Consider the following 16,871-nt stretch of genomic DNA (forward strand, 5'->3'; position numbering starts at 1 on the left):
AACGCTAGATAGCTGTTGCGAGTTGACTTTCAGCCTGATAGGATCTACAATAGCTCTCATAGCTCTCTAAAAATGCTAATATTTAACTTAAACCGTAGAGCTCTATTACTTCAAAAAATATTATGCTATATCCATTGTTATCTCATTGCGCCGTCGTACATTCAAGAATCGATGTTGCTTTCTTCCTATTGCTTTGGTTAGGTTCCTTTTCGAACACTTTTCACGTAGTTCTGTCTTTTCTTGTAAGTATGTATAGATAGTCACGTAATCACTTGGGCGAAGTGATTCCAGCTGCCACTGTTTGAGGTGGGCAGGACAGATGACTCAACCAAGTCGCCAAGACGATGGATAGCTACGTCTTGGCGTGCTTCATGGCTCAACACCAAGTTCCTGGTAACTACACTGTCTGATTCAAGAACACCGTAGATGCTACCTATACAGTCTCGTTTTACTAGTCTCTTATGGAGGAAGAATGGGGCCGAAGAGTCCGCATTGTGCCTAACCCCAGCCAGTGGTTTGTGCATGTGCAGATTACATGCAGCTCTCCCGATTGTAGACACCTGGTACCTCAGGATACCTACTTTGAGCACAGAGGTACTAACGTAGCATTTTCCCCATGATTTCGTTGTAACACTACCCCTCGTTATAGTGATTCCTCAATTAGTACCCGGGAACGAGCATCAATCGCAATATTTAATCCTCGAATCATCCAGTACATGTGAGAAGGTATGTCTGTGTACCCATTCATTTATATAAAAAGCCTCCCCTGTGCAGTTTGCGTTTGAAAGGTCGTATTAGTACTTATTAATCCACACTCAGCCACCCCTTATTTTTCCGTCCTTAGCTCAGCGCATATCACTCGCCGGCTATGCCGTCTTATGTTATTACAGGCGCCTCAAAGGGGCTGGGGGTAGTATATGTCTGTCCAAAGCCAAGTGTAGTCGCTAATCGTATACCAGTTTGAGTTCGTTCGCCAACTATCCGAGAATCCAGACAATCTAGTTGTCGGCATAGCCCGAGACAAGGCGGCTACAGTGAAGAAAGTATCAGAAGAGCTCGCCGGACGATCCAATATCCATATTTTACAAGGTGACATCACTGACTACGACTCAATCAAGGTGAGATATATGTGTGGTGCAATCTGGGTGTAATACTTTACCAACGCGTGATTGGCAGAAAGCCGTTGAGGACACAGCCACGCTCACCGGAGGGGCGTTAGACTTTCTCGTCGCCAATGCTGCTTATGTATCACAATGGGACGCCTATGATTCTCTTGGTACCCTGTAGGCAGCCACAACCCCTGAGATAATGTTTGACGTTACAGCGGAGACGTTTCACTTACATTACAAATTGCCAGGGCAAAGAAGCCTCAGGAGCTTGAAGATGATTTGCTCAAATCCTTCAAGGTCAATGTCCTGTCCAACATTCACCTCTTGAACCAGTTCATGCCGCTTATCCTCAAAGGTCAAGCGAAGAAAGTCATTGTACTATCTAGCGGCCATGCCGACCTAGATTCAATCAGACTGTATGATCTAGATGTAGCATGTGGCTATGCTATCAGTAAGGCAGCAATGAATGCTGCAGTGGCAAAGTTCAGCGCCCAATACAGAAAGGATGGTGTGCTCGTTATGAGTATCTGTCCGGGCTCGGCAGACACAGGTCAATTCGCGAAGGGTAGGCTCGTCACATTTCCCCTGATGACTGCGTCGCAACCACTCTAACTGTTTTGTAGCAACTCCGGAGCAACTTCAGTCCGCGATGCAATTGATGGGAAAGTTTCAGCAGTATGCGCCAAACTTTACGGGTCCTGGGGCTCCGAAGGATGCTGTTAGCGCTGTCATTGGCGTGTGGGAAAAGGCTAGCATTGAGAATGGAGATGCAGGCAATTTTGTATCTCATTACGGTAACAAGCAGTGGCTTTGATACTAGGTTTGAGACAGTAGTCAAGGACTTCTAAATTCTAGCTATGAATACATCAGAATAGAATGTGTATCTCACATAAGAAAAGTTGCATCCGGTTTAAAAATCGCCTGGATGACCCCAATATATATACATTTCCACATTGGTTTGACTAGCCACTTAGGAGAAGGGGTATCTTTGCCTAATTTGGCGGGATGATGGGGTTAAACCATCTGAACCTGTTGTTGGGGTCATACTTGGCCTTGAGTTTGCGAAGTTTCTGTAGACGCCATGGTTCCTGGCCGTATATCATCTCACGAGACTCATCACCAGCGGCAAAGTTGACGTAGGCGGTCGGACGACGATTGGGCTGGCCTTGATTCCACATATCGCGAGATGCATAAGCCCATTGCCGAGCAGCATCTTCCTTTCCTTCTGGCACTGCTGTTATGAAGTATGCTGGGAGGTATTCGTCACGATGCGGATACGCCGTCGAGGCAGCATCGATCGCTTGACTTCCAATGCTAGAGAAGCCTTCGTAGTAGAGACGAGCGTTGGCACCAAAGTCAGGCTGTAAGGCCACATTTTTGTTGAAGAGGTTGTACAGAGCACGCTGGGTTGTGACATTGTATGTCTGCATATTGGCACTGGCGCCGATATATCGTTGGGAGGAGCAAGAGGCACTAGCAGAGTCGGTTTCCTGGACTACAAGTAGCTCTGGATACGATACATCGCCCTGCTGGTTCACAATAGCTGGGATCTTGTTGAAAGCAGCGAGGTACCTTTCGGCCTCCTTGCCAGAACCGTCATATGCAAAGGTCCAGGAAATCACAGCCTGTGCGTAAAGTTAGTTGAAGGAGCACTTCACTCTAGTTCAGATGCCCACTTACCTCGGTCGTGCTGACGCTCGAGTTGATAGAGATCTGGCCAAGGCTTGCTCCCATCTTAGCAGGCAGCTTCCCCACTCCCTGGAGGTCGTTTAGAGCCTTGAAAACAGCTTCAAGCTTGTCCTGGCGCCAAACGTAAGAGTGGTAATGCCAAGTAGGCCCGTTCACAGGATAAATCTTGATCTTGAACTGTGTCACTATACCGAAATTGTGACCAGCACCTCGCATAGCCCAGAAGAGGTCACTGTGGCTATTCTCGTTTACCGTGACCGTTGAACCGTCGGCTAGTACGACGTTCATGCTGATAATGTTATCGCTCACAAGTCCATATTGCCCTTGCAGTCGTCCAAGGCCACCGCCGAGAGACAGCCCTCCAAAACCGACACAGCCATTGGCTCCGAGCACTAACAGTATGACATGTTAACAACTTCAATATCAAAGCGTTAAGTAGTCTTAAAAAGGATATTTGGGTAGTCTTACCTGCAGTGTATCCCTGAGGAAGGAGCGTGTTCAGGATTTTGTCTGCGTAAGCACCACCTTGAAGAATTGCTGTCTTCTTCCCAGGCTGAATAGTGACATCGCTCAACTGCGACAGATTTATCTCGACTCCTCCTTTCATCTTCGCTATGGTCGTGGTCATACCATGACCTCGGGAATATGCGAGATATTCGATGCTGTTCTCGTTACAATACTTGACCTAAAACAGTGGGTGTTAGTAAAGAGCTTGAGTCAACATTAGCCCAAAAGGGGCCCTGGTTCACATACAACTTTCGCGACGTCTGACTCCTGTCCCACCTGTATCACGGCCTGGATATTTGGCTTGGAATAATAGTTCCATCTGTCAGTCGCGTCGGCCCAGGCATCACTTGATGATCCGAAGATCAAAGAAGTATTGGATATTATACTGCCAAGATCCTTCCGGACTTGGTCAGAAGTGATATCAGCGGGGGTAATGAGGTCTCGCTGGAAATAACGAGGAATAGGAGACCCAATGGGCTTGCTAGAGGCAGAGGCAAGGAAAAATGCGAGGACGCAGCCTGAAAGGCGCAAAAGGGTGTTCATGATTGCTATAGCCCCTATGGAGGTAGTGGGTGGCTCTCTTAGTGTTCACAATGATCCGCAAAGGAATCAGTTCCTCAACGGCGAGATCATCCTGTCTAATATACACGCAAAAAGATCGATTTGAAGGATCACCGGCGCCACCCGAATCCATCAACAACGTGGTGGTGCCAGGTAGCTGGACATCGAAAGTAATCCCAACCCAACGGACCGAGCAATCTCATGAGGCTAGCGCCAATAATCCTCAGCCCCAGTAAGCTAATAATAGAGACCAGGGCTTCAGCTGAACATCTCCCGAGACGCCGGTCTCGTGGCCTATTCGTCTCACGACATGTGGTGCGAGTATACAATAGGTCTTGTGTGGCAGATCCTGTAAGCCTCATATTTCGTAGCATGAACGCGTGGTCCTCGCGATAATTGACTGTCGCATGGATAGGGGCTGATTTGGAATGAGCCGGTGGATTATTAGTGACTCAATCAGGATATTCGATGCCATGCCTAAATGTGGCGTTCTAATACGGCATCTATTCACAATTAGCTTTTCTGAAGGATTCTTATTGATTGCGAGAGGTCAAAGGATTGAATGGGTCAAACCTCCGGGAGATTCGGGTGTTGCACCAACGGTAGTGTAGCTCTGCTGCTGAGTTTCGTAGAGCGAAGTTTAGTTTATAGGGGCTACCGTATCTGACAAGGGTTTTGGGGATTACCTCAGCAACTCTACAAATAGAACAATAACTCCAGGATAGCGATCGATTCTGTTTATACAGTTTTGTATAAAATAATGCCCTAGTCGTCGCTTTGGCGGGGTAATAGAGATGACTAACCGAAATGCACCCGCCGTGGGCCTCGTATCTTCCTGTCCGACGGTTGTTTTTCGGACATGAATGTAATAGTCAATGTTTCGACATCAGATGTTTTCACAACCTAGCTAACCTAACTGGGTACCTTTGACCTCCTTTCAATACTTTCTCCCGATGTATTTCGAGGCGACCCGAAAGTAGCGAGCGAACATGCAAATAAGAATGTCCACTTATGTCAGCTTACGCGACACATCCCTAGCCGGCATGGCGTTATGCATGGATTACACCGCAACCGAGAATCCCTGCTCTTTTGAGGCGTGAATCTATAATCTAGAAAACGTATCGGTACAATGATGAATGTGGGCTACGCCACAAGGGTGTCGTACTTCGTACGGTCAAACTCTCTATACCCCATCGTTCTGCATGGTCCTAATGTGGCATCCCTGCCCATGTCAATGTTCTAGAGCTTTTCACAAAGACTACCCAGCTCTGAAGCAATCTGTAGATATACAACTATTGAACTCAAGACGCACTGTTTGCGATTCAGGTGCTTCAACAAGTAACGAAACATGATTGTTCAACATGCTAAAAGTCGTAGAAAGCCCATCGTAGTCTTGACCTTGAATTACCTCCATACGTGATACGTAGAATAGCCGTAGAGGTTGTATTTACTATAACCCCTGATCAAAACCTTCTACTTGTCAATATGGTCGCAAGGTGGCAACTGTGGCTCTCACCACGCCCCTTGAAACGTACGCCTATATCATCCGAACCTCGTATTGTCCAAGCCCATGATGCCGCATTGTTCGAGTTCTTAACAGAGGATGACGGTCGTTGGGTTGTTAAGGAAACACACCACTTTAATAACAAAGTGGTCAGAGATGGCCGCTCCGGTCCCCCGTTGTAAGCTCTTTCTAGGCCATGAAATCCTTTGCAATCTAATACCTGGGACATGATCTAATATTATCTTATAGGCACATACATTGGCTCCAGACGGAGTATTTCAAAGTTGAGAAAGGGGTAATCGGAATCCATAAGAATGGGAAGGAGATTGCAGCTACTAAGGATGACGGAATCCTAGAGATTCCTGCCGGAACGAGGTGAGTCATCGTGAACAGTATCTCCTAATTGCTACCAGGCTTGACCAAGCAAGGTGAGTTGACATTTGCTACAGGCATCGATTCTGGGCTCATTCCTCTACCACGGAAGACCTCGTGTTCAAGGTTTGGGCCGAGCCCCAGGACATTGACCATAGCTTCGACGAGAACTTCCTTCGGAACTTTACTGGATATCAACGAGACTGCCAAATGCAGGGTATCAAGCCATCTCCATTCCAGCTCATATTGCTTAGTTACAATAGTGCAACAATGGGCACTCCGCCATTCTGGATGCCCCTTTGGCTTCTTAAAAGCGTCAATTATATCCTAGCATTTTGGATTGCAAAAGCATTGCTCGGGTGGGTGAAAAGATTTCAGCCTCTGAGATATAATTACGGTATTACTATCTACTAACTATGCTATAGCTACCAGGAGAGTTATCCGGAATACACGCGACCGACTAAGACCCCGGCGCAAGACTGAGAAGGTGGCATCAGTATAGTGAATTTTCTGCCGTATAATGACTGTGTTTTAGTTAGTACCCCTGCAACTCTGAATGAGAATGTGCTCTTTTCCGTCAACAAAGTGCCAGTTGGTTGAAAAATTGGTCGGCCCTGCGTATAGAGAAAGTGATTCATGTTGAGTGGCAGTGTGAATGAATTAAGTCCTGTAGTGATACGAAGTACACCTCGTTCGCCACTGCCAGCGCCCCTAAGTCTTAGCCCCTTAATGTTCATAAAGTAATATGTAAGCGCACAACGATGAATGGGCATGGAGGTTTATAGCCACAGTAGTCAATGGAAATTACCGAACACTAGCTATTTACTGGCTTCCTTGATACACTCCTTGACGTTAGCAAATGAAAGTTCATCCAAAGTCTCTTCCCACAACTGCTCGCAAAGTTTCATTCCCTCTGGTTGGTATATCATGGCAGCTTTTCTAGTGATTGTCAGTAACAAGCTACTATAGTCTCTGTTGGGAACAGGTGAAACTTACGGTCTGATTTCTCCGTCTTCAACGTACTGGCCGTGTACCTCTGTGCCAAAGTTGCAAGCAGCATGAACAATTGTGCGAGCACCGAGAGGCACTGGCTTGCCGATCAATCGGGTGATGATTGCCACAACATAACCCAGAAACTGGCCAGCGCCTTCACGCTGAAGCTCAGTTCCATAGCAAAAACCGGGATTGGAGGCGTTGATTGTGACGATTGATGACGACACATGTTTGCTCAGCATCGTGACAAACATCTGTCCCAGCAGCTTTGTTGTTCCGTATCGCTCTTGCATGTTCCATTTCTCGGCTTTCAGCTTGAAAGATGATAGAATCGGCCCACTCGGTTTGAAGTGCACCCAGGCTGCAGTATCTGAGGAGACGAGGACCATCCGAGCAGGGAGCATCTGCGCCTTCTTCTTCAGCGTGGGTAACAGTAGGCACATCAATAGGACGTTTGAGAGGTAGTTGACTTGAACCGCTTCTTCAAAGCCAGTCGAGGAGTTGAACGACTCCGTCACCTTGTATAGACCGGCGTTCAAGATGACGATATCTAGATGGTCTAGTGTTTTTGCCCGGTGTGAGAATTCAAGGATGGATGAATATGAAGCCAAATCTAAGCTCCAGATTTCAATATCGTGAGCCCTATCTCGTCCGGCAGAGAGCTCCTTGCGAGCAGTCTCCCCTTTTGCAACATCGCGTACAGCAAGGATGACTTTGCTCAACCCCAGATCTAGGAGTTGGCGCACAGCCTCTAATCCAATACCTGTATTGGAACCCGTTACTATAGCCGTCTTGCCAGCTAAATCTACATCGTTCTTAGTAATAACCGGCGTCTTCCCAAAGAACTGGCGATAAAAGTATTGAGATATCGTCGCTTCCTTTTCCGGAGTGATCTTAAATAGAGAAGTGTCTGCCATCTTTAATCTGCTGCTTCGATGACCACCACATTAAATTGTCCTAACAATAGTTACATTTAGCTACTAAGCTGGGCGTAAAGGACGGGATACCCCTTTATATACATAGGTGTCCATTGCAGTTCTCGACCGCCACATACATTATCTTCTCATCGGTTTGTTCAGTGACGACTTGCAAGATTCCTAGCGCAAGACTCTAAATCGTAAAATTTAAAAATGAAGCCATCAATTGTAGAAAAGAAGGACTCACCATGTTGGCTTGCTAATACTGCGAAACCATGGGGAAAGCGTCAAGGCCAAAGGGACTCGAACGACCAAATTCTCACATACAGTATGAAATTCCTTCAAAGATCACATTAAAGTTCATGTACATTCTCGTACGCTGATGCGGGGGTCTTTTGCCCAGACTTTGCAAGTGGATGCATGTGATCCGACACTGATGTTGCAGTGCATCGGTAGGAATTGTCCGGGACATGCAGGATAGATGCGCTATGGTGTAAGGCGAGCCGCACAGCGAAAAGCATCAATCTTGGCGCGCCCCCAAGAATATTTGCTGCAGGTGAGACCGTTCGTTATCTAAGCGGACTTCAACTTACGACGCGCACAGACTGCAATCATCGTTCTTTACATGCAGTGAAACAAGTGTGTCTGATAGCGCCGAAAATTTATTCAACATAATTGAATAAAACTTTTAGTCTCATACCTAGTACACAATGCCATAATGTCACAGTATCCAGTATAGTTATGTAGCGTCGCATACAATGGGGTTGTCTGTTTGGAAACCGTTTGGGTGCGCAGGATGAGAAAATAGCTATATATCTTAATACCACTGTTTTCCGCCGGGTATTTTCAATACGTCGAAGTGAATGCTTAGGTATTTCTCAACTCTCGTCACGATAAACTCGCTACTTGAATCCATTTACAAGTATGGCCTGGATAAGTAGTTTCGTTTCTTCACAATGGAACCGGCTCCTCCTTCTGAGTTCGGCTGCCTTTGGGGATACTGCTTTCTGGACCTATCCACAGAGTGCTGTTAATCATCCTCATTTCAACTTTGAAGAGTTCCTTACCCATCCTGCTCACTTATGGTCTGCCAATACAACCATATCATTTCCCGGCTCACCTAATTTCGACGATGCAACAGCTCGTTGGACGATATTTAGCCCTCCAACCTACAATGCTGCCATCCGCCCTGGATCTGAGGCTGATATAGCCAGAGTTGTGAGTAGAAAATAGCGACTATAAAAATAAGATGCATAAAATAATTGTTATTCCTAACAAACTGCTGCAGGTCAAACTTGCTTCATTATATAAGTTCCCGTTTCTCACTAGAGGCGCGGGTCATGGGTATAGTATCACTCTTTCGGACTTTCAAAATGGTTTAGCTCTGGATCTCAGTCAATGGAAGTCACTTGAAATCGACCAGACTGCAGAGACCGTGACGATTGGTCCGGGTGTCACAATCAGCGAGGTGTTTGATCCCTTGCACGAAGCTGGATTTCAGATTCGTAAGCCCAATGTGCACGAGACTCTGAAGTAAAATGATCTTGCTGACAATTCATGGGGTTCAATAGAAAGCGGCACGTGTGGATGTCCTAGTTTAGTTGGTGTCACACTTGGTGGTGGAGCTGGGCGATATCAAGTATGTGGTTGTCACTTTTAGTTGTCTTTGGCGTGAGCACGCTGCCAAATGAACGTTCAAGCCCAAGAATAGGCCTAATGTTAGATATAGGGTATCCATGGTCTGGTTATCGATGCTCTAGTTTCTGTTCGCATGGTCACAGCGGCAGGCGAGCTCATCGAGGTGTCAAGAGATTCTCATCCAGATTTATTCTGGGCTATTCGAGGCGCTGGCGCTAACTTCGGAGTCATCACATCAGCAACATACAAGGTGAATCGCCTTGTCAATCAAGGGAACTTCTTGCATGCAGACTTTTATTTTTCAGCGGAAAAGAGCTATGACTACTTCAAAATAATTGAAACTCTCAATGATAAATTTCCAGCCAACATAGCCACTATTGTACTTATCAACTACAATGCTTCTACAAATAGTGTAAGTTCTTTATCACCCTGAACCGAGGTTTGAAGCTAACATGTTTGTGTACTAGATACAAGTTGGGGGAAACTGGGTGTATTTTGGGCCCGAAAAAGAAGGAATGAAGGCATTGCAACCTGTGTTTGATCTCGGACCTATCTCATCCGTTGTCAGTGTTGTGCCATACAAGAAATTACTGGCTACAACTGGTGGTGGTTATGATACGTTGGTTTGTCAGGGTCACACGAACCGTGACCTCTACAGCCTTAATCAAAAGACATATTCTGCGTCAGGCTGGCAAAAGGGATTTGAAAAAATGGCCAAGTTCTTCGAGGAACATCCTGGCGGCCGGAACAGCGCACTCGTTTTTGAGGTCTTCCCCAATCAAGCTACTCTTGCAGTGGCTTCGGACGAGACAGCATATCCATGGAGAGAAGCCAGAGGATATATGTAAGATTTTATTTCTTCCCTTTATCGAGCGATGTTGAAGTTGCGGAGACTAATACCAATACCCACGTTGACAGAATCGGTCACTTCATCTGGGCTGACGGAGATACTGCTACTGCGGCGGCCTCTAATAAAGTCGGCTTAGAACTTCGCGACGAGCTCCTCCTTACATCAGGGTACGACGAAGTCTCAGTCTTCGTCAACTATGCAAGGGGAGATGAAGGCCTAGAGAGCATTTATGGGAGAGACAAACTGCCCCGGTTGGTCGAGTTGAAGAAGACTTGGGATCCTAACAACATTTTTGCTTACAACAATTATCCACTACCATTGGAATATCCATCGAAACAGCGAGATGAACTTTAGAGCAGAGATTACAGTTATACTTTAGTGGCAAAATTTCGCTTGGAATAAGGCTGGTTTTGCTTTTAAACAAATCTTATCTTCTGGTAATACTGTTATGAATGGGTATTTATAGCACATAGTCCGAAATGAAGTTAGTAATATCTGCGTGAAGTCAATCAATATTCTCCCCTAACAGCAGCATGCTTCTGTCCTGATTCCTCTCCTCAACTCATCCATCTAGAATTCGATTGTTAGGTGGTTATCGGCTATGAAAGTAATATGCTCAACGAGAGGATCACTTTGCCGCATAGCTCTCGCTTCCCTGGGACAATCCTTAAGACCGACTAACATCGGAGTTATGTATCGGAATTTTTGAAAATCCCCCTTCCGCGGACAGTTAAGCTAAGTTAATATAGGCTAGCTAGACATCTCGCTTAGTCAACCGTTTGCCGATTCAACAGCCGGTGTAAGCACGAGATGGCGTGCAGTAGGATCACGGGTGACGCGTCTGTCGCGTTGAGGCGAGGCACAGTCACCGCTAAAAGCGCCTATGGTACGCTATGATGCCGCCACCGACAGACAGCATGCAGTTGGTTGCCTAAGAGAGTATGCATGCTGCGAAAGTCGGAAAATACCGACGATACGTATTGTAGAAGCAAGAAGCACGTCCAGTTTGAAGCCAAGCCACCTGGGATCAGGATTGGTGGAACTCCGCGCTACTATTTGCCGCAGTTTTAGTTCCCGCTATCCTCCTCGTCTACATGCAGGCTAGGCACTATTGGTGGACTAAAGCTCCCTTGCCGCCTTGCCGACTTCCCACAGACCGTTTCCAAATCCGTTATTTTACATGTACACTGCTGCAACACGTGGAGTTGGCGCCAGCCCTATGTGGGCAGTGCCGATAGTTGGGCTCAGGGAACGCTGCTGTAGATGGCCCAGAATAGCCCTTGCAATGGTACGAGAGTGTAGGCACATGGGTCGAGGAACAGTCAGGCATGGTACGGGCAGAGTACAGGTACCTACACGCCCTACCCATGCATGGGGCGCAGATCCGAAGCCCGCTTCTGCCAAAGCCACTGTGTCCAGGGTCCATAGCAAGATGAATAGGTTTGCGACGATCTTGAACAATACGAAAACTCGGACCTTGCTCTGTCTCTATCTGGAACTCCACTATCTGTAAACGAGAAGCACAGCGGCGTTGCTGTGCCTCGACTTTACATATTTGAATTAGGCGCTATCCAGTTTAGGTGACAAGAGTTGAAATATTTAGGGGCTTGGTGAGTAAGACACTTCCGGCTTCGCAATACGTACACAAACACTATGGTGTTAAAATTATGTCATCAATGCGGAATTAGGTTCAACGTCATCTTCTGGTTTGGCTGTGAAATTGTTTAGTAGAGTTCTATATTCTAGGCAGCTTTCAAATCAATCATCATCTCTTCAACTCATGCAGGTACTATGTACTTATGTAGTCAAGGCCTACTATGTATAGCGGAATTTACACGCGTGGTGTTAGATGGTGGAGAATATTGTACTAGGTATTGTAGTTATTGCTAGATTTGCTGGAGTAAACCAATGCCTAGATAGCCTTACGGATCAACGTCGAAGACATTTTCCTCACCGTCCAATGGCTCGTAGTCTCTCCACTTCAGGCCCTCGGGTACCGTCTTCCATTGGTTATTTTCGTCAAGCAGATGCTGCAACTTGCCCCATTCTTCCCTGACGCGCGCCGCCCTGCTAGCACTTCTTGGCACAATTTTAGCAGGAAACGGCTGCGGGACTACAAACAAGCCATCGACCACATTGTTAACGTCCGGAAGCTCTTCTTTGCCCGTCTTCGCGTCGACCGCTGGTTTCAGATCAAATCCCCATAGCATCCGTGACATCCCGAGAAATAGAGAACGATCGGCAATGTGCATGCCTTGACACATTCGTCGCCCTGCGCCGAAAGTGAAATGGTCACGCTGCGTGGGGTCTGCGTTGAGTGCAGCCTGAATCGAGTTTTGGTTATCCCCCGCCCAGCGTGAAGGGTCATATTTTCTGGGATCAGGGTGCCTCTTGGGATCGTTGTGTATGGCCCTTAACTCATCACATCAGCAAATATACCTATAATGCCGGTAGGGACATGCCAACTTACCACACGTTAAACAAGACGGTTGCTCCTTTGGGAATTCGGTAGCCCTGATAGAAGTCGTCCTGTATGACGGCGTGCGGCACACCCAGGACAGCCGCTGGCATCCAACGTAAGCTCTCCTTCATGCATCCACGAATATACGGCAAGTCTGGAACATCGTTTAGGTCGGGAAGGCGATCGCCACAGACACGGTCTATCTCAGCCTGCGCCTTTTTTGCTACATCTGGGAAGAGAAGCATCGCCTCAACAAATCCTATCAGAATAGCAGAAGTTGTCTCAGAGCCTGCCTGGAGTAGAGACCCACTCATATAACTGGCAAGCTCGTCAGAGATGCCGGATTCCTTCTGAAAGCGCAGTAGATCAATGCAGCAACATGGCTTTGAATATGTGTAAGCTCATGAACTACAATATATGGTGCTGTTGAGTCACATTACCTTTGCATTACCACTATGAAGCTGCTTTCTTGCATTTAAGAAGTGTTTCATGAAGAGTGCTAGTTCCCTCTTGTGCACTTCTTTGCCTAACTTCCTGCTAGGCAACAGAAAGTCGGGCAATCGTCTCAGTATAGGAAACAGGTCTAAGAGAGCAGCAACCTATCATAGAGAGGGAAGTCAGATGTAGGTCATTCATAGATGAGGTAACTTACCTGAGTGCCTGCCAATTCTGAGAGTCGCTCAAAGTTCTATTGCTATTAATACCATGAAGCAATGATTGTGATAAGGGCGTTACTTACCTCAAACATCTCAATCAAGTTTGGATCATCACTGGTGGGAGTGCGATACCCAAAGGTCATTTGCGTAGTCAACGATGTTGTATAGCGGCGTATATGATTGATGAATTGGTCAGGGTCCTCGAGTAATCCCATCAGCATCGCTCGATTTTCAAGGTCCTGATATGGCACATAGCTACGAGCAACCACGATGTTGAGAACACCATGTGCGAGCTTACGGACCAGCCTCCAGGTATTTCCATATGGCTGAACAGAAACATTTAGCAATGATACCCATTATTAGAGACAGAATAACGAAGATGAGCAGAAATATGTGCGAATTTGAACCCCTCCTGTGGCATGTTTGAAGACAGCTGATCTATTTGCACCACATACCAGGAATAATGGACGCAAGTTACCGCTCACGATCTCCTGGCCCAAGTAGAACTCCGGTCGCGAAGAGTATATTGCACTTCGCTTATCCAATAGGTCCTTGACAGCTACATCAGATGAGAGCACTATAACGACCTTCGTTCCCAGTATAAGTGAGTATACTGGACCGTATTGCTCAGCCCATTTCTTGAATTGCAAATGGCCGTTACCTTTTGGCATTTGGTGAAGGTTGCCGATCAAAGGTAGAGTGGGTGGTCCAGGAGGATAGTCTTTGGGTCGCTGTCCAATCTTGCTAAGTCTCCAAAGTATTGCCACGCAGGCAGCAAAGCCCAATAACACAACTGCCAAAGGCATACTGGTAGTCTCATGGGTACTCATGGCTAGTTTGAGAAAGACTTAGTTTAGAGGGAGGTAATTCAAACTACACTGGAAGCATGGGCTACGCAAGATGTGAAATTTAGATATGGTGAACCTTCGAGATTGATTCTCGAAGGAGACGGAAACCGATATCAGGGCATCGTGGCAAACTGAAATGACGCCCTTTTTCGGCCAGACTCTATCGGATAGATGGATTGTCATTCAGAACTATCTCGATCATGGGGACAATAATTCCTCCGCGCTCGGACGTCTGTGTAGGACTCATATCGTACGAATTCATACTGTGGTCACTATCTTGAAGACGCATGCTCTCGTCGTATACCGGTATCCGATCTGCTGACTGCCTTTGAGTGCCTGCATCTGCCTTTGTCGATTTAACGAGGAGGTGTGTTGATAACGAGGGGTGAAACAAAAAACGTCGCGATTGTGTCACGGCATCTTTGGTAGGTTAGCTTTCATTTAGGAAGCTGACTGCTTTTGCGTTTTGCATATACGCACAGACCAGTACAGTTCAGCGGGCTCGGCTTGTCCAATGCCACATAAGCGCCCATCTCCACGGGGAGTTTTGACCGAGAGTATCTTCATGTACTGTTCTTTGTCGATTTCTCGCGAGAATGTAGCACTTTGTACCGCTGTGCGAATGCAAAATACCACAGACGTTGTTGATAAGCGCTCTGCAATGGCAAAGCCCTGCATGAGCGCCACTTACCTCATGTGGCAGCGTCGTGGTACGGTTGTCTTCATCATATCAGTTCTGGATCCTACATAGTACATCATGTATGGCAGGCTACCCCGCATGCATCGTCTCGTCTCGATGCATGTGCGGCATGCTAAGGCAGGCAACCGTGGCGGGAACTATAGCTCCTATCGCCTTCTTACTTGCAGTTTAGCCCAGAAGGCTCACATAATCATATGACTAATACATTGGACATCGCGCCATATGTGAGGAGTGATTGCAACGTTAGAGAGCCTTGCAATCAATACGATATCTCGTTCAGACGATCTAGACTCTAAACCTACAATCTTGAGCCCTGGCTATTTTCATGCTTTGATAAAGTGCATCTCTTATCTTTCTAAAGGGTAGTTCTATGACTGTAGTCCTTGGCCAGTCATACGCATGATGTCTAGGAACCAGAAGTTTGCTCTAGTGACTGGGTAGTGTTACTCTCTCAGCGTATACTTTTCTAATTCCCTACTGACACGAGTACCTAGGTGTGGTGAAGGAGGGATTGGTGAAGCTCTCGTAAAGGAATACACCAGTCGTGGTGTCCATGCCATTGCCACTGTACTTCCTACCGAGAGTCATGCCCACCTGACAGAAGCTGGCATCACATGGTTTCCATTGGATGTGACAGTCGAGAAATCTGTCGTCGACCTCAAGAAAAATATTATGGCTGTTGCAGGTGAACAGTTAGACATTCTGGTGAACAATGCGTCAGTGTTTTCTTGATTTCCTTGTTTGTATTTATCATTCGTTTCGCTAATAAGGTAAACAGGGGAATATGTAACATATTTCTATTTTCCATTGATTCTATATGACTCCTAACGCTGAATGCTAGGTTATACTATGACTGCCATTGATACAGACGTAGAGGCCGTGAAGAAAATGTTCAACGTCAACGTGCTTGGTCCAATGCAACTGGTGCATCACTTCCACGACATGATAATCAAAGCCCATGGGACTATCGTGAACATTGGTTCAATTGGAGGAGTCGTTCCATATATGTATGGGTGTACGATTAATCTTTTTACGGTATTCCATATCTGGAACATTGCAATGAAGACGCTAACCAGCCTCAAGCGTCTTATAACGCCTCTAAAGCAGCTCTTCAGCATTGGTCCAATACACTGCGTTTGGAAATGTCTCCTTTCAAGTAAGTGAAAAATTGGACTCTCTTACAGGGTTTGAAACTAATTTACTCTTTCTCTTAGCGTGAAAGTTATCACAGTGAGTTTATATACGCAGAATTCTGTCATGGCAGCCAGATTCTTTCTAATTGTGTCGGGCGCAGGTCATATCGGGGGAAGTCAATACAAACATCCTCAGAAATGATGTCCATAGAGAATTGCCTCAAGGTTTGCCTACCCACAATGTCTACCATTGACTATTACTGATAACTATTCAGGGTCGTATTATTCTCCTCTTGCGGAGGACTTTAAGAAACACGTGAAGAGAACACCAAGTAATTGTCTCCATAGCAACTGAAAAAAGCGAGGACTAGAACTAATATGATGCTTATAGATGGAACTAGTAGGTTTGAATACGCTGCGAATGTCGTGGCTCAGAGTTTGAAATCCTCGCCAAGTGCCTGGTTTTGGTACGGAAGCTCCACGGGCATTATACGCTTCTTCGATACCTTTGGCTGGCGCACATTCTTTGTATGTGATCAATAATATTTTAGTTTATATGTCTTTCCCCGCTTACGGTTGACTTCTAGGATTCATTTTTCTACCGAGATTTTAACTTGGAGAAGCTTAAGAAAGCGCACGTCGCCAGTATGAATAAGAATATTTGAATAGAAGGTTTCATAGTCATAATGAGAACGCTATTGATATTGGGCGAGCCTTCCAGCATCTAAACATTCTGCACTATTTACCTACTACGTGAAGTTGAATTAATGCACAAACAATAAACAATAACACTGGTGAAATTGAATCTAGAAGCATATAAACAACTGTCTCGCGTTAATTTGTTGGTAGACAATGGTATATTGACTGATATTCTGCGTAGTAATATATATAACAACTGCCATCCTTTGACCTGCTTCGGATCATTAGTTAGTA

The 16,871-nt window shown here is 46.1% G+C and overlaps 8 protein-coding genes across 8 annotated transcripts in view; 5 read left to right on the forward strand and 3 right to left on the reverse strand.

Moving 5' to 3' along the window:
* Positions 1 to 49, forward strand: part of F5B22DRAFT_626177 (uncharacterized protein) — a 1,973-nt gene extending 1,924 nt beyond the window's left edge. Inside the window, exon 4 of the mRNA XM_047976227.1 lies at positions 1 to 49. Coding sequence (XP_047826097.1) covers positions 1 to 8 — 8 coding nt within the window. The 3' untranslated portion in view covers positions 9 to 49.
* Positions 50 to 718: 669 nt separating this feature from the next.
* F5B22DRAFT_489952 (uncharacterized protein) lies at positions 719 to 2,012 on the forward strand. The gene is made up of 5 exons (XM_047972333.1): positions 719 to 910; positions 960 to 1,118; positions 1,177 to 1,283; positions 1,358 to 1,674; positions 1,733 to 2,012. Exons 1-5 carry the CDS (start codon positions 869 to 871, stop codon positions 1,921 to 1,923), a joined length of 816 nt encoding a protein of 271 aa, XP_047826098.1. The 5' UTR covers positions 719 to 868; the 3' UTR covers positions 1,924 to 2,012.
* A 17-nt stretch (positions 2,013 to 2,029) lies between these two features.
* Positions 2,030 to 3,957, reverse strand: F5B22DRAFT_489931 (uncharacterized protein). The gene is made up of 4 exons (XM_047972332.1): positions 3,552 to 3,957; positions 3,267 to 3,483; positions 2,790 to 3,190; positions 2,030 to 2,734 (listed from the first exon to the last, which is right to left on the reverse strand). The coding sequence occupies exons 1-4, from the start codon at positions 3,846 to 3,848 to the stop codon at positions 2,102 to 2,104; spliced, it is 1,548 nt and encodes a 515-aa protein (XP_047826099.1). The 5' UTR covers positions 3,849 to 3,957; the 3' UTR covers positions 2,030 to 2,101.
* Positions 3,958 to 5,351: 1,394 nt separating this feature from the next.
* F5B22DRAFT_651277 (uncharacterized protein) lies at positions 5,352 to 6,225 on the forward strand (the record flags this gene model as incomplete). The annotated part of the gene is made up of 4 exons (XM_047979441.1): positions 5,352 to 5,548; positions 5,620 to 5,745; positions 5,820 to 6,101; positions 6,168 to 6,225. 4 exons carry the CDS (start codon positions 5,352 to 5,354, stop codon positions 6,223 to 6,225), a joined length of 663 nt encoding a protein of 220 aa, XP_047826100.1.
* A 301-nt stretch (positions 6,226 to 6,526) lies between these two features.
* F5B22DRAFT_489967 (uncharacterized protein) lies at positions 6,527 to 7,989 on the reverse strand. The gene is made up of 2 exons (XM_047972334.1): positions 6,739 to 7,989; positions 6,527 to 6,681 (listed from the first exon to the last, which is right to left on the reverse strand). The coding sequence occupies exons 1-2, from the start codon at positions 7,650 to 7,652 to the stop codon at positions 6,561 to 6,563; spliced, it is 1,035 nt and encodes a 344-aa protein (XP_047826101.1). The 5' UTR covers positions 7,653 to 7,989; the 3' UTR covers positions 6,527 to 6,560.
* Positions 7,990 to 8,494: 505 nt separating this feature from the next.
* F5B22DRAFT_660898 (uncharacterized protein) lies at positions 8,495 to 10,494 on the forward strand (the record flags this gene model as incomplete). Its single annotated transcript, XM_047980323.1, has 6 exons — positions 8,495 to 8,870; positions 8,941 to 9,157; positions 9,224 to 9,291; positions 9,382 to 9,702; positions 9,758 to 10,134; positions 10,209 to 10,494. The coding sequence occupies exons 1-6, from the start codon at positions 8,577 to 8,579 to the stop codon at positions 10,492 to 10,494; spliced, it is 1,563 nt and encodes a 520-aa protein (XP_047826102.1). The 5' UTR covers positions 8,495 to 8,576.
* Positions 10,495 to 11,994: 1,500 nt separating this feature from the next.
* F5B22DRAFT_626190 (cytochrome P450) lies at positions 11,995 to 13,705 on the reverse strand. The gene is made up of 5 exons (XM_047976228.1): positions 13,341 to 13,705; positions 13,254 to 13,289; positions 13,042 to 13,200; positions 12,611 to 12,984; positions 11,995 to 12,552 (listed from the first exon to the last, which is right to left on the reverse strand). Exons 1-5 carry the CDS (start codon positions 13,476 to 13,478, stop codon positions 12,063 to 12,065), a joined length of 1,197 nt encoding a protein of 398 aa, XP_047826103.1. The 5' UTR covers positions 13,479 to 13,705; the 3' UTR covers positions 11,995 to 12,062.
* A 1,304-nt stretch (positions 13,706 to 15,009) lies between these two features.
* Positions 15,010 to 16,675, forward strand: F5B22DRAFT_626196 (uncharacterized protein). The gene is made up of 10 exons (XM_047976229.1): positions 15,010 to 15,242; positions 15,300 to 15,521; positions 15,584 to 15,591; positions 15,647 to 15,820; positions 15,889 to 15,961; positions 16,020 to 16,035; positions 16,100 to 16,163; positions 16,214 to 16,270; positions 16,330 to 16,466; positions 16,526 to 16,675. The coding sequence occupies exons 1-10, from the start codon at positions 15,205 to 15,207 to the stop codon at positions 16,601 to 16,603; spliced, it is 867 nt and encodes a 288-aa protein (XP_047826104.1). The 5' UTR covers positions 15,010 to 15,204; the 3' UTR covers positions 16,604 to 16,675.
* Positions 16,676 to 16,871: the final 196 nt, after the last annotated feature.

Source organism: Xylaria bambusicola (assembly GCF_022495145.1).
Source record: "Xylaria bambusicola strain CBS 139988 unplaced genomic scaffold F5B22scaffold_66, whole genome shotgun sequence".
Classification (NCBI taxonomy): Eukaryota; Fungi; Ascomycota; class Sordariomycetes; order Xylariales; family Xylariaceae; genus Xylaria; species Xylaria bambusicola.

Excerpts from the sequence above, each read along its gene's own strand:
- F5B22DRAFT_489952 (XM_047972333.1), top strand. The coding sequence starts at position 869 with ATGCCGTCTTATGTTATTACAGGCGCCTCAAAGGGGCTGGGG. Across the intron at positions 911-959 it reads GCGCCTCAAAGGGGCTGGGG|TTTGAGTTCGTTCGCCAACT; the intron begins GTAGTATATGTC and ends ATCGTATACCAG. Across the intron at positions 1,284-1,357 it reads TATGATTCTCTTGGTACCCT|GGCAAAGAAGCCTCAGGAGC; the intron begins GTAGGCAGCCAC and ends ACAAATTGCCAG.
- F5B22DRAFT_489931 (XM_047972332.1), bottom strand. The coding sequence starts at position 3,848 with ATGAACACCCTTTTGCGCCTTTCAGGCTGCGTCCTCGCATTTTTCCTT. Across the intron at positions 3,191-3,266 it reads TCCTCAGGGATACACTGCAG|TGCTCGGAGCCAATGGCTGT; the intron begins GTAAGACTACCC and ends TCATACTGTTAG. Across the intron at positions 2,735-2,789 it reads CGAGCGTCAGCACGACCGAG|GCTGTGATTTCCTGGACCTT; the intron begins GTAAGTGGGCAT and ends CTTTACGCACAG.
- F5B22DRAFT_489967 (XM_047972334.1), bottom strand. The coding sequence starts at position 7,652 with ATGGCAGACACTTCTCTATTTAAGATCACTCCGGAAAAGGAAGCGACG. Across the intron at positions 6,682-6,738 it reads GAAGACGGAGAAATCAGACC|AAAAGCTGCCATGATATACC; the intron begins GTAAGTTTCACC and ends GACAATCACTAG.
- F5B22DRAFT_626190 (XM_047976228.1), bottom strand. The coding sequence starts at position 13,478 with ATGCTGATGGGATTACTCGAGGACCCTGACCAATTCATCAATCATATA. Across the intron at positions 13,290-13,340 it reads ACTTGATTGAGATGTTTGAG|AACTTTGAGCGACTCTCAGA; the intron begins GTAAGTAACGCC and ends TAATAGCAATAG. Across the intron at positions 12,985-13,041 it reads TTCATAGTGGTAATGCAAAG|CCATGTTGCTGCATTGATCT; the intron begins GTAATGTGACTC and ends ACATATTCAAAG.
- F5B22DRAFT_626196 (XM_047976229.1), top strand. The coding sequence starts at position 15,205 with ATGATGTCTAGGAACCAGAAGTTTGCTCTAGTGACTGG. Across the intron at positions 16,164-16,213 it reads CCATAGAGAATTGCCTCAAG|GGTCGTATTATTCTCCTCTT; the intron begins GTTTGCCTACCC and ends ATAACTATTCAG. Across the intron at positions 16,271-16,329 it reads ACACGTGAAGAGAACACCAA|ATGGAACTAGTAGGTTTGAA; the intron begins GTAATTGTCTCC and ends TGATGCTTATAG.